This window comes from Thamnophis elegans, chromosome Z, assembly GCF_009769535.1.
Source record: "Thamnophis elegans isolate rThaEle1 chromosome Z, rThaEle1.pri, whole genome shotgun sequence".
In the NCBI taxonomy this organism is placed as follows: domain Eukaryota; kingdom Metazoa; phylum Chordata; class Lepidosauria; order Squamata; family Colubridae; genus Thamnophis; species Thamnophis elegans.
In genome coordinates this window covers 127,591,203-127,606,558 of record NC_045558.1, presented here as the reverse complement: position 1 = coordinate 127,606,558, position 15,356 = coordinate 127,591,203, and the positions used below count along the sequence as shown (strand labels likewise).

At 40.0% G+C, this 15,356-nt stretch overlaps 1 protein-coding gene across 1 annotated transcript; it reads left to right on the top strand.

The window, feature by feature from the left end:
* The first annotated feature begins 8,178 nt into the window (after positions 1-8,178).
* Positions 8,179-9,108, top strand: LOC116522450 (olfactory receptor 2D3-like). Its single transcript, XM_032237362.1, has one exon. It carries the CDS (start codon positions 8,179-8,181, stop codon positions 9,106-9,108), a length of 930 nt encoding a protein of 309 aa, XP_032093253.1.
* Positions 9,109-15,356: the final 6,248 nt, after the last annotated feature.

Genomic DNA, 15,356 nt, shown 5'->3' with positions numbered 1-15,356 from the left:
TCTTTACAGCTTACAACAAGATCAATTCATTTTGCCAATTTTTCTCAATTGGTAGAAATCTAGTCTACCATAATTTTGCTACTCTTCTGATATTTCTGAACCTCAAATATGCCCACACTTTCACAGACACACTTATATACTGTTAAAGTAGTATCCTTTTTTTCCCCTTCAAGGTGGATCTTTGCCTTTCAGGCATTTAAGACAATTTTTTCCAGGGACCATGTCTATTCAAACCCACAAGACCATTTATGACTGTGATGGCGAACCTGTGGCAGGTGTGCCACAGGTGGCACATAGAGCCATATATTCTGGCATGTGAGCCACCAGCTCCAGTGCACATGTGAGTGCCAATCAGCTGATTTTTGACCTTCCAGAGGGCTGGGGGAGGCCATTTTCACCCTCCCCAAGCTTCAGGAAAGCCTCCAGAGCCTGGGAAGGGCAAAAAACTTTCTGAACTTCAGATAGGCCCGTTGTGCCATTTTTCATTGTTATGTGGTGCTAGAGATTCAAACCACGAAACTGCTGACCTTTCTGATTGGCAAGTTTAGCGTCTCAGCCACTGAGCCACTGTGTCCCTTACAGAGACTCTGTCTTAATTGGTTCTGCATGAATATGGCTGAGAAATTCCAGTATTCTGTATTTACCTAGGCTAGAGTTTAAAACACCTTGTAGTTTTCCCTGATATCTTACCTAACTGAGGGGGCTCAACAATCAATGACTATTAATAAATAAATAAAAATTGCGGGGTTTTGTACACACAAACTTTTAAATGGCGGAACTCCGCAATGAGAAAAATGAGAAGTATACTAGGGGAAACTATTCTGTTGATACACCAGAAAAAAATAATCCTACCATACAGAAAAGGGATATCAGAAAAGACAGTCAGAATTCTTCAACCTCTAGGAATAGAAATAGCCCACAAACTGACAGCCACACTCCACCAGGAATTATCCAGAACCAAAGACAAGATACAGAAGGATGGAAGAAACAATGTAATTTAAAAAATCAACTTGGAACAACCAACTCTACATGGGACAAACATCAGGTCAATTGAAAGCCAGAATCCAGGAACACCAGCTGGCCATCAAATGTCATGATCCCAAATCCCTAATCACTACCCATGCTGAGATCAAATGCACCACTTGGAGCAATCAAAGAATCAATGGCCATGCTACCACCCACTATGCTCACACGTTTATCAAAACCTGACTCTCAGCAAGCAATTCCATCTACAGACACATTGATCTACAACCAACCTATGAACACCTCAGAATTCAAATCAACCACACAGCCAAACTGAGACAGCACCAGCCCTCAATCAGCCCATGCAACATCCCCCCCCCGCAGCCAGCACTTCACCTCCCAATGAGCTTCACCTGATGTAACCTACCCATCACAAATCCCACCACAAGACCCTCACTTGACATATCCCACACCTGACCCTTCACAAGAGTTGTCACAAGACCCTTGCCTGATGTGACCCACACCTGACCCATCACAAGACCCATAGCCTCACTCTGTCAAGGACCTAGAAGTACTCATCTCAAATGAGTTGTTAACCTAATTTTGTGAAGCTTCTTCTCGGGAAACACTGTACTACTAACTAGGGCATATAAAACCTTTGACAGACTAATTCTCAAATACAGCTCGTCTGCCTGGAATCCACACTGTATATCAGAAATTAATACAATTGAGTGGGCCCAGAAGTATTTCATGAGAAGAGTCCTCCGCTCCTCTGTTCACAATAGAATTCCTTATGCCACCAGGCTTGGAATTTGGGACTTGGACAACCTGAAATTACATTGCCTACAGTCTGACCTAAGCGTAGTACACAAAATTGTCTGCTACAACATCCTGCCTGTCAACAACTACTTCAGCTTCAATCTTAATAATACTCATGCAAACAAAAGATACAAACTCAAGGCTCCAAACTCAATTGCAGAAAATACGATTTCAGCAACAGAGTGGTCAGCACCTGGAATGCTCTACCTGACTCCATTGTTGCATCCCCCAACCCTCATAGCTTCAACTTTAAACTGTCTACCATGGACCTCACCCCATTCCTAAGCTGTCCATAAAGAGAGTGTGCATGAGTGCATCAGCCTGTTCTACTGTCCCTATATATTTATACTCATTTCCCTTGTTCATGTCCATGTTTATACTTATACCTGTTATCTTGTACATGTTTGACAAACTAAATAAAATTTAAAAAAATAAGACTCTCCCCTAACTTGAGCCTCCCATCACAAGCCCTAATGACCATACGGAGCCCTTGTAAGCAGAACACCACCGATACTGACATTCCCTAAACTCCGCTGAAGATGTTACCTAGTCTGGTAACAAAACATTCAGAAACCAACCCACAAGCTCAGAGAACGAACCTCCACACATCAATATCAGCTTTCCAATCTCCAAATGATTGTTATGATTAAAATAGGAAGAAAATAGTTCATACAGCAAAGAGCAGAGTCAGCGGAAGAAAAAGGTAGGTAATTGGATTTGGACTAAATGTAAAGCACGCTGAACACAGTAGCCCTGAAGTACTAGGCTCTTCTTTGTGGTATGTAGTGAAACACAAACTGGATAGGCATTGCATAGTCTCAGTGTTAATATATTCAGGATTGTACTCACTACATTAGCAGTGATTAACTCTTCCGAAATCTGAAGAAACCACCATTTCACAGTATCATAATTCCCTATAAGAGGAATCAGGGTAAAATATTCTGTGGAATGTTAGGTTCTATAATACATGTAGTCCTTCAATTACGTCCACAATTGAGTCCACCATTTCTGTTGTTAAGTGAGTTTTACGACCTTTCTTGCCACAGTTGTTAAGTGGATCCTTGCAGTTGATAAGTTAGTAACCCGGTTGTTAAATGAATACGACTTCCCCATTGGCTTTGCTTGTCAGAAGGTCGCAAAAAGGGATCACGAGATCTTAGGACCAGAGGTGGTATTCCAGAAGCTTTGACAGGTTCCGGAGAATCATTAGCAGAAATTTTGAGTAGTTCGGAGAACCGGTAAATAGGCTGGCCCCGCCCCTACTGCCTCAAAGCCTCCCAGCTGATCTTTTGTTGCGCTGAACAGGAAAACAGAGCTGGAAAGCAGATTAGTGGGATTGGGAGGGAATGGGGATTTTACAATATCCTTCCCTGAGAGAAAAATATATTGGATATATTTTCTATATACTATAAAAAACAATAAGGAGATTATATACAACAAAAAGCATTTATTAATTAATAAGAAGACTTACTGATAACTCTCACGCGCATGAAAGGATTCTTGGAAAGAAGAATAGTTAACAGGGCAAGAGGCGAAACTTAAATACACAAATTGTAGTCTCATGGGTATCATCAAGATGTTTCATAATATAATTACATAATTGTACTTGACTTCCATTTATTACAATAGTTGGCAATAATGATAATAGTTGGCAATAATTAAGCTAAAGTAGAAACTCAGATCTTCTGGGTATACTTTCCGTTCACATGTGTGTCAGGAGTGGGGAAGGGATGAGGATCTTGCAGTATCCTTCCCCTGCCACACCCACCAAGTCACACCACACCCACCAAGCCATGCCCACAGAACTGGTAGTAAAAAATATTTGAATCCCACCACTGCTTAGGACACAGCAATGGTCATAAATGTGAGTCAGTTGCCACACATCTGAATTTTGATCACATGATCATGGGTTGTAACTGTGAAAAATGGAATGACAAAGGAGGGATTCAACCTATAAATAAAGAGAACTTTCTGACAGTGAGAACAATCAACCAATGGAACAGCTTGTCTTCGGAAGTTGTGGTTAGCTTCATCACTGGAGGCTTTCAAGAAGAGATTGGACTACCACTTGTCAGAAATAATATATGGTCTACTGCTTGAGCAGGGAGGGGAGGTGGCCTTGATGACTTATGAGGCAGAGGTGGGTTGCTGCCAGTTTTACTACCGGTTTGCAACCTGTACACAACACATTGGATGTTCAAATTTTAGTATATAAGTTTGTAGATTTAGATAAATATCACCCCACCCAATATATTGTTATCATCATCAATCTCAGTCCCATTGGAATATAAATAGAACAGAACAGAACAAAACAGAGTAGAATAGAATAGAATAGAATAGAATAGAATAGAATAGAATAGAATAGAATAGAATAGAATAGAATAGAATAGAATAGAATAGAATAGAATAGAATAGAATAGAATAGAATAGAATAGAATAGTTGGAAGGAACCTTGGAGGTCTTCTAGTCCAACCCCCTATGCAGGAAACCCTACATCACTTCAGATAAATGGTTATCCAATCTCTTCTTAAAAACTCCCAGTATTGGAGCATTCATAACTTCTGGAGGCAAGTTGTTCCACTGGTTAATTGTTCTAACTGTCAGGAAACTTCTCTTTATTTCTAGATTACTTCTCTCCCCAATTAGTTTCCATTCATTGCTTCTTGTCCTACCCTCAGGTGCCTTGGAAAATAGCTTGACTCCCTCTTCTTTGTGGCATCTCCTGAGATATTGGAACACTGCTATCATATCTCCCCTAGCCCTTCTTTTCATTAAACTAGACATACCCAATTCCTATAACCGTTCTTCATATATTTTAGCCTCCAATCCCCTAATCATCCTTGTTGCTCTTCTCTGCACTCTTTCTAGAGTCTCTACATCTTTTTTACATTGTGGCAAACAAAACTGGATGCAGTATTCCAAGTGTGGCCTTTCCGAGGCATTATAAAGTGGTATTAACACTTCCTCATGCTCTTGATTCTATCCCTCTGATTATGTAACCCAGCCTATGGGAAACCATAGCCGGTCACAAGCCCGGATAAATGGGGAGTGTTGGTTCCCGTGGCGACGGAACCGTGAAACAAGCTGAGAATCCAATGGCAGGACAACACACGGATAAACAACTCTGTAATCCGTGACGTTCTGCCTTTGGCCTTCACAATGCAATGGTCACTGCCTTGAGGACGTTGACATTTACGAAGATTAAGTCCAAGTAAGTCCTCTGATTATGTAGCCTATAACTGTGTTGGCTTTTTTGACAGCTGTTGCACACTGCTGGCTTCTATTTAAATGGTTGTCCGCTAGGATTCCAAGATCCCTCTCACAGTTACTACTATTGAGGAAGACACCACATATACTGTACCTGTGCAATATTGTGTACACAATATGAATACTGAGAGATTTCTTTTGATCTCTAATAGAATTTGAAGGCAGTGATTCAAGGATATAGGTGTTTAATCAGAAGGTTTATACAAGAACTAAGGAAGAAATTAAAGGAAAGAGAAGAGGGCAACTAGCAGCAAATTTGATAATTAGTTACAGTGACAATGGAATTGCTGTTAGAAGAACCAGGACCGGTTAGGAACAAATCATCATGAAGACGATCCATCTATGTGGTCATACACATGGGAAAAAAGTTTATTCGATTATCCATTAATCTCCCTGGTCTACCCAACTTTGTCCATTGATTTTCCTGGCTAAGAAATAATAAATGGTCTTCTTCTATCCATGAGGGAATAAAAACATGGAAATTATTTCAATTTGTTATTGTTAATTGTGAAGTCATGTCTGACCCATTGTGACTCCATGGACAATGTTCCTCCAGGCCTTCCTGGCCTCTACCATCCTCTGGAGTTCATTTAAGCTCAAGTGACTCCATCCAGTCACCTCATTCTCTGTCGTCACATTTTTCTTTTGCCCTCAATATTTCCCAGTATTAGACTCTTCTCCAGTGATTCCTTTCTTCTCATTAGGTGGCCAAAGTATTTGAGTTTCATCTTCAGAATCTGGCCTTCTAAAGAGCAGTCAGAGTTTATCTCCTCTAGGACTGACCGGTTTGATCGCCTTGCAATCCAAGGGACTCGCAGGAGTCTTCTCCAGCACCAGAGTTAAAAGGCCTCAGTTCTTTGGTGCTCAGCCTTTCTTATGGTCCAACTTTCACAGTCATACATTGCAACTGGGAAAACCATAGCTTTGACTATACACACTTTTGTTGGCAGGGTGATGTCTCTGTGTTTTAGGATGCAGTCTAGATTTGCCATAGCTTTCCTCCCCAGGAGAAGTATTTTTTAATTTCTTGGCTGCAGTTCCCATCTGCAGTGATTTTGGAGCCCAGGAAAATAAAATCTGTTACTGCCTCCATTTCTTCCCCATCTATTTGCCAGGAATTGAGAGGGCTGGATGCCATGATCTTAGTTTTCTTAATGTTGAGTTTCAAGCCAACTTTTGCACTCTCCTTTTTCACCCACATCAAGAGGCTCTTTAGTTCCTCTTCACTTTTTTCCATTAGAGTGGTATCATTCTTTCAATATTTCTATCAATTCTAATGTGACTATTTTTAATGTCATCTTAATGTCATCTATTTGTCATCTTCATCTATGGTTTAAAGTTGACACAACCCTAATAATCCTGCAACAACAACAAAATAAAGCTAGTTGGCTTTCTACATTTCAAGTCTCCTACTTAAAAGTCATCTACTTTTGTCTTCTTAGTTAAAGAAAATCCCAATGGGTTGAGTTAATATTCTGAAGAATTGAAAAAGAAAATTAAAGCAGTCCCTGTTGATTAGATTCAGAGTCTTTGTTATAATTGCAGCTTCACCCAGTTAATGACTTAAAGAAAGAAGAAAAGATAGCACATTTTGCACCTTCAAGCATTGACTGAGAATGAACAAGCAGTTAAATGATGCAGGTTTGATGACCTATCTCCCATATAATGTAATTTTTGAACACTCTGGAAGAAATTATAATCAAGTAATTTAGCAAAATAAATGTATTAATATTGCACATCTTTTGGATGGTTAAGATTGGTAGGGACTCCAGTTCAGGAATGGGATACAAGGAAGATTTTCTGGAGAGCTATTATTGACATAAGGAAATATTTGCCTATCCTAGGCTATAAAGACAGCACTAAATGAAAGTTTGTTTTATTCTTCTAACTGCCAAGCTGACAGTAAAAGGAAGGGTCACCATTTATTTGCAGGTACTTATTTTGGCTGGAAATATTACAGTAGATTTGCCCTGCTCTTCATTAAGATCAAAATTGTTACTATATCAAAGGTATTCAAATTTCAATTAAGGTCACATTTGGCAAGAGATTTCCTTTCTTCTTCTTCTTCTTCTTCTTCTTCTTCTTCTTCTTCTTCTTCTTCTTCTTCTTCTTCTTCTTCTTCTTCTTCTTCTTCTTCCCTCTTTCAAAGCGTTCTAATTTACATACTCTACCTTGAGATAAACCTAAATTTAAATACCTTTTGACTTTCTCTGTTCTCAATTACAAGCAAAACACCAGTTTTCTGCAAGTTACATTCACCAAATGTGTGGAGTTCTACTTCTATGTTGCTTCTATGTTGCTCCTTCTCTGGAGATTGTAAAAGTTATAATAGAATACATCTGCATTTAATCTAACCAATTTCTTTCTATAAGCCAGCAGTGTGCAGCAGCTGCCAAAAAAGCCAAGACATTTCTAGGCTGCATAAACAGAGGGAATCAAAATCACGTGAAGTGTTAATACCACTTTATAATGCCTTGGTAAGGCCACACTTGGAATACTGCATTCAATTTTGGTTGCCATGGTGTAAAAAAGATGTGGAGACTCTAGAAAGAGTAGAGAGAAGTGCAACAAAGATGATTAGGAGATGGGAGGCTAAAACATATGAAGAACGGTTATAGGAATTGGGTATGTCTAGTTTAATTAAAAGAAGGACTAAGGGAGACATGACAGCAGTGTTCTGATATCTCAGGAGCTGCCACAAAGAAGAGGGAGTCAAACTATTCTCCAAAGCATCTTGTCCTACCTGGATAGGACAAGAATTGGTGGAAAATAATCAAGGAGAGAGGTAACTTAGGAGAAGTTTCCTGATAGTTAGAACAATTAAACAATTAAACTTGCCTCCAGAGGTTGTGAATGCTCCAACACTGAAAGTTTTTAAGAAGATGCTGGATAACTATTTATCTGAACTGGTGTAGGGTTTCCTGCCTAAACAGAGGATTGGACTAGAAGACCTCCAAAGTCCCTTCCAACTCTGTTATGCTATTCTATTCTATTCAAATAGTCTTGTGGGATGTGAGAGCTGTCATCCAAGAAATATCAAGAGTACTGAGAAGGGAAGATGAAGAGTGATATAATATGAGAAAATCTCACTAACTAATGGATTTTTTTTTGTCCAGGCAAAAGCTGATAATGGAGGCTGAAAACGTCACAGTGGTCTCAAAATTTGTCTTAGTAGGACTCACTAATGACCGTAAGACCCAGATTTGGCTTTTTGTGGTCATCCTCACTTTCTATCTATTTACGCTTGCGGGAAACTTTGTGATCATCATACTGGTGCAAGCTGATTCCAGGCTTCACACACCAATGTATTTCTTCTTGACTCACTTCTCAGGCCTGGAGATCTGTTATGTCTCCAGCACTGTGCCCCAGATGTTGGCTCACCTCTTCTCTGGAAATGGAACCATTTCCTTCATGCGTTGCACAACTCAGATGTACATTGCTTTATCCTTAGGTAGCACGGAAGGACTTCTCCTGGGGGTCATGGCCTACGATCGCTATTTGGCCATCTGTCATCCTTTCATTTATATGGTTGCCATGGACAAGTGGCATCAATTGCAACTCACCATAGCTTCGTGGGTTGGGGGCTTCCTCCTCTCTGTGATGAATGTGGGCTGTACACTACGCCTCCCCTTCTGTGGCCCCAACCAAATCAACCATTTCTTCTGCGAGCTGCCAGTGGTGTTAAAACTTGCCTGTGCTGACACCTATGCTACTGAGAACATAATTTTTGGGGCAGCGGTTCTGATCCTGTTGGTTCCTCTTTCGGTTATCCTGACTTCCTATGGGCTCATTCTATCCACTGTATTACAGATGCAGTCAGCAGCTGGACGAAGCAAAGCCTTTTCCACTTGTGCTTCCCATTTGGCAGTGGTCACCCTATTCTATGGCACTGTCATATCTATGTATATGAGACCTCGGTCGAGCACAACTCCAGACAGCGACAAGAAAATTGCTGTCTTCTACATTGTAGTCACACCTCTGCTCAACCCTGTTATCTATACACTGAGAAACAAGGATGTTCATGGGGCACTGGCCAAGATGCTAAATACAAAACACTAAAAATACAAGCACTAGTATCTTCTTAGACTCTCCTTGGTTTAGAGATTACCTCGTTACATACTGAATTGACGATCATGTTTTGGGGGAGACAAGAGAGAATAAAGGTTTGCACAATATTGACATCCCTTCAGAAAATCTGGAGGTCATGCGCCATTTCTTAGCTTTATGTTCATTATGTAGAAACCATCTGACAGATCCAACTTCATCGGGTTTTTTTGAAAAAATGAACAAAGAGGTTGCTATATTTCCCAAAAAATAAGCCCTCCCCCTGAAAATAAGCCCTCTCCTAAAATATTTAAATGTGTGTGCAGCCCCACCATTTGCTGGAGATGGGAGAACATGCCCCACATGCCCTTGACATCCACGCAGAACAGCCTTGGGGAAGTCACTCCCGCAAACCGTAGTTATCGGGCTCCTTCTCTTAGTGGCAGCTGCAAAAAAGAGCAGCAATGCTAGGGCTGGCAAGAGTATACCGGAAACAGAGTCAGAACTTCAGAATTCAGCTGACCCATGGGCCGAGGTTAAGGCACACCTCCTGCACCTCAAAAATAATAAGACCTTCACGAAAATAAGGCCAAGTGCTTATTTCGGGGGGGTCAAAAGAAGATAAGGCCATGTCTTATTTTTGGGGGAACACAGTATGTATTAGAGTTGGTAAAGTGATACTGTTCCATTCCTCCTCACAGTTCTTTTTTTGAAAAGTTTTTTTATTGTTTTAATTGAACAAAAACACAAAAAAAGAATCATCCTTCATTACATCTTGTAGAAAGTGTGTCGATTGGTTACAAATACATTTCGTGCGTTTCTTCCACAATCATTACTTATACTTCATTCATATTGAATTTCACATTTTAAATCAAAAATCTTTATGTATTTTACTATCAATGTACCACAATTCTCATTTAATTACAATTATTTAAATGTGCTTTTGTCTGAAATCATTTGTATTTAAAGACACAATCACCTACTGGCATTCATTCAATAAACCTCCAATAACATTACACCTTTATAACATATTCTGAAAAAAAAATCAATTAATAAGATATCTAAGCATCCCCCCCCCTTTCCCCCAAACTCACTATTTAAAGCTTGTATCCAATTTTCTTTTACCGATACAACACATGTATATATCATTAAACATTATCCATTAACATTTCCTTGTTATTGTTGTAGTTAGCTAAAAATTATTTACTATTTCTATCACATCTCCTCACAGTTCTTATTCACTGTGATAAGAGAACACTTGTTTCAAAATTGTTTTAAATGAGTCAAACATTATAGAAAAATTTTGTCATTAGAATACAGCATCCTTGCTTGTATTTACTTTTAAGGTGGCTAAGAAGTCTGTATGAATGTCCTCCAAATTAAAATCTGAAATGGAAACCATGAGGGAACTACTCAAGATTTGTGTAAGTTAAAAGCCTGTAGATATTCTCAGTCATCCAGGTTAAGGTTGTCCCACAGGTGCTTTTTCAAGAGGCACCTGGACTTTCTGTTTTTTTTTCTTTTGAAGACATTTTGCTTTCCTTCCAAGAAGCTTCCTCAGCTCTTCCATTCCCCACTATCCTGTCTTAGCTGAAGAAGCTTCTTGGATGAGAAGCATGAGAAGCAAAACATCTTCAAAGAAAAAATCAAGAATGTCCAGTTCCTCCTGAAAAAGCAGGACATTTGAGATATTTGTGTAAGTTATTTATAAGGGGAAATGTCTTCTGACCTAGGCTTCCCCCAAAAACATGAAGCAGATTCCTGGTCCCAACAAAAACCCCTTTATTAAACTAATGTGAATTCCTCTCATTCACATTCAGTAACGGCCTGGTAAACAGTCTTTCAAAGGTGAATTTATGACCACAGACCTTATCTATTTTGGAAAGCTGCCATATATGTAAATATTTCCCAAATGCAGTGCTGTGCAAGGAAAGACTTGGCACAGAGTCTCTGAGATTCATGGACAGATCTTCATACTCCTGAAATAAACAAACTAATGAACTAACGAATGAATTGTTTTCTGCAAAAGCCCACTCTTCTTTCGCTCCTCTTTTATTTCCTATGGGAGGAACCATTCACAGTCCACCTGTGGCTTTACTCCCAAGTCGATCCTTGTTCCTTAGCTGTTCCCTTCATCTGGCAACTCTGTGCACACTGCAGACAGGCTCCAGCTGTTCCTCTGCCTCACTGGCTATCTATGTCTGAAGGCAGATGAGAACTGCCAGATGGCCTTGGCCCAGTGGTGAAATTCATTTTTTTACTACCAGTTCTGTGAGCGTGGCTTGGTAGACATGATGTGGCTTGGTGGGCGTGGCAGGGGAAGGATACTGCAAAGTCTCCATTCCCACCCCACTCTGGGATCAGCCAGAGGTAGCATTTGCCAGTTCTTCGAACTACCCAAAATTTCCACCACCGGTTCTCAAGAACCTGCTGGATTTCACAGCTGCCTTGGTCCTATCTCTGCCTCCAACACAGAGCCCTCTTCAGGCCTTCCCCAGACTCCAGGACAGGTCCATGTTCCTCCCCGAATCTGCTGCCAGCTCCTCTGGCCTCTGGCAGGCCACAACAAAGAGCTCTCCTTGAGAAAATATTGGATGAACCATTGTTCTCCTTAATTTTGACTTGTTATTTCAATTATTTTTTCTTATTTCCTGTTGATGTTCAGTCAACATTTGAATCAGGTTCTCTCTTCACCTTCAGTTGAAACCAATTGTAATTCTCCTTTCAGAATATGTCATTCAGTAATATAGGGGATATTTTTATTTAAATCAATGACATGTCTACAGTAATAGAAAACCACTCCACTTCCCATTCATGTCAGAAGCAACATTTAAGAAACTCACTGAACCAATGTTCAAAATTGTTCTTCGGAGGACTTGACTTCCAAGCAAATTCTCTCCAACCTGGTTAGATGCCTCATATTTTTTCTTAAAATGTGGTATACAAAATTTGACACTTATTCTTGGTTTTTTTTTAATGTTTTATTTGTTTTATTTATACTACTTTCCATTTCAATCAAATAGTGTGCGATTTGGATACAGTTATTTGAACAGTCATAATCCACATATTAGTTATTATATTCATCACAATAATGTTAATAATATAACTATTTGTTCTGACTCTCCCCTCCCCCGGCCTGTGAATAAACCAGAACACCGGCTTGGCTGTTCAATTACTGAGATAGTGAATCCTTTGGCTGAGGGTCCAGGCAACTCACATTCAATAGAGTAGCTCTGCAGCAACCCAGATAGTTCAAACGCAGCAATGCAGATAGTCCAAACGAACAGACACAGTTGTTTCCTGCAAATGTTCCCTCCCAACGCCTCACCTATAATCTCTCTTGAGAGGGGCCAATCAACAACCACCTATGCTTAATCATCTTCTGTGAATATGCCTAGGGAGTTGCTGCTTCCATTTCTCAGTCCTTCTCAATCTAGCAGTAGGGACAAACTGCCTTTGATCCTCCCCACTGCTCCATACCTCAGGCACCTCCTGGTGGCCAACCAGCCTCTCTGGTCCCTGCTCTGAGTCTGAACCCTGTCCAGGGTCCTCCACATCATCCAGAGCAGACTCATATGGTTCCTCGCTATCCGAGTCCATCAGTAGCTCAACCTGATCCTGCTGGTCCACAACAACTATCTATTAATATAATTATAATAATACATAACATCTTCATCATCAAATTCTCTCCACATGAACATTTTCTCTTTTTATATCACCCCCTTTGATAAAATACATCCCATGTTAAAAAAATATTCATTTTCTTCTTTATCCTTAATCCTTAATAATAAGCATTAGTCTGTCTATTTCTGTGCATTCTATTTCTGTGCATTTTCTTAATTACATTGCCATCTGATGGGATCTCATCATTTTTCCATTGTTGTGCAAATACAATTCTGGCTGTGATTAGTATATGTAAAACCAGATACCATATTTTTCGGAGTATAAGATGCACTGGAGTGTAAGATGCAGCAAGGTTTTGAAGAGGCAAATTTTTAAAAAAAGTTTTTGCATTCTGCAAACCTCCCCAAAACAGGCCCATTTTTTTCAAAAAAAGGGGGCATGAATAGCCCTTAGGAGGCTTGTAAAATGCTACTGAGGGGTTGGGGGGCCAAAAATGAGCAAAAAAATGGTGTATTTTTTTTCAAAAACAGACCCATTTTTTGCCCCCCAAAAAGGGTATGGATAGCCTTTAGGAAGCTTTTAGAGTGCTTCTTGAGGACTGGGGGGGGGGATTGAGCCCTCATTTCTGCTCTCCCCAGCCCCCAGAAGCTTTCTGAAAGCCTTCTAAAAGCTATGCACAGCCATTTTGGTGAAGGGGGCGGGGTTTGGGGAGGCAAAAAATGCTGTATTCAGTGTATAAGACACACCCAGATTTTCAGCCTCTTTTTGAGGGAAAGACATGTGTCTTATACTCCGAAAAATATGGTAAATAGTGTTTTTGTCATATTTTTCCAGTAGAATGTCCAACAAAAATTTGATTCTTATTCTTATCCTATAAACCAGTGGTTTTCAATCTTCCCAATGCTGCGACCCTTTAATACAGTTCCTCATGTTGTGGTGACCTCCAGCCATAAAATAATTTTTGTTGCTACTTCATAACTGTAATTTTGCTACTGTTATGAATCGTAATGTAAATATCTGATATGCAGAATGTATTTTCATTACTACAAATTGAACATAATTAAAGCATAGTGATTAATCACAAAAACAATATATAATTATATATTGTGAAATATTTATTTCTAATTACAAATAAATTAAATTTTGTCTTGAAGCATGATATAGCATGGGTAACAGTCTTAATATAACAACAGTAAACTACATTGCTACATTTTGGGACAGTATGCACAATGTGAAATAGCAGAGCATTGTTCGCCACATCCAACTCGTTGCACAGTTGCACAAAATGTGGTGAAACTCACTTAACGACACTCTTGCTTAGCCACCAACATTTTGGGCTCAATTGTGGTCATAGGTACTCTTTCTTTTTCTTTCTTTCTTTCTTTTTTTCTTTCATCTCTCTCTCCCACTTTCTTTTTCTTTTTTTCTTTTTTCTTTCTTCCTTTCTTTCTCTTTCTCTCTCTCTTTCTGTCTCTCTCTCTCTCTGTGTCTCTTTGTCTCTCTCTCTCTCTCCCTCCCCCCCTCTCTCTGTCTCTATCTGTCATTCTCTCTCTCTGTCTGTCTGTCTGTCTCTGTCTCTCTCCCTCTCTTCCTCTCTCTCTGTGTGTGTCTCTCTCTGTCACTCTGTGTGTGTATGTCTGTCTCTCACTCACTCACTTAATCATTCATTCCATGTGTGTGTCTCTGTGTGTGTGTATCTCTCTGTCTATCTCTCCCTCCCTCCCCCTCTCTGTCTGTGTGTGTGTGTGTGTGTGTGTGTCCATCTCTCTCTGATTCCCTCCTTCTCTCTCTCTCTCTCTCTCACACACTCTCTCACTCACACACACCCACACACATACTATGGTCACCTTGTTGAGTGTTCCAATCACATTTGAAACACTCAACAACTGGCCTGCATTTATGATTTTTTGCAGCATTCTGAAGTCATAGGACCAAAATATATGGTTAAAAGTACCCGGCAGCAGCATTTTTCCCTGGGGGGCTCCACAGAACATCCCAAGACAGATGCTATCACATCTCCCCTCTTCGGTGACAGTCCTCTTCCGAAGGATGAGGGCTGGTCACCCTTGCATTCTTCATCTTCTGGCCATGGCCCCATACCATAGAAAACATAGGTGCATGCACGCCCTGCACAATTACAGCCTGGAGCAGGGCCAAAGCCCCTCTCCCAACTGGCCCGCTCATATCCTCTTTATATTCCAAGCTTAAAAGAAACAAGGCTCTTAAATGGAACAAAAGAAAAAGAAAAAATCCCATTCAAGCCAGTATTGTGAAAAAAAAAGATTTAATCCATAGGTTAAAAAAAAAGATAGAAGAAGAAAAGCCAATACTTTCACTTTAAAAAGTAGGAAGTGTTGCAAAACTCCCATCCATAGAAGACAATTAAAAAAAAGATAACACACTGTCCAAAATAGCTTAAATCCACTGCTTATTTTCTTTTCTTTACTAGTTTAATTTGGTTTTAATCTTTTTTGGCAGTCTCTTTTGTAAAAATAAAATTTCCTCACCAGATGGACACACTTTCTCTTTCTGCTTTCCTCCGGTTGCGGAGCTGTCCCGACTTCAGCAGCTTGGGATGCGCTTCTATCGCCGGCTAGAAGAGATTCTCTTGTATCAATCAGGGACTTTGCGATGTCCCT

Bases quoted from the DNA above. Each gene is read 5' to 3' on its own strand.
- LOC116522450 (XM_032237362.1), top strand. From the start codon at position 8,179: ATGGAGGCTGAAAACGTCACAGTGGTCTCAAAATTTGTCTTAGTAGGA.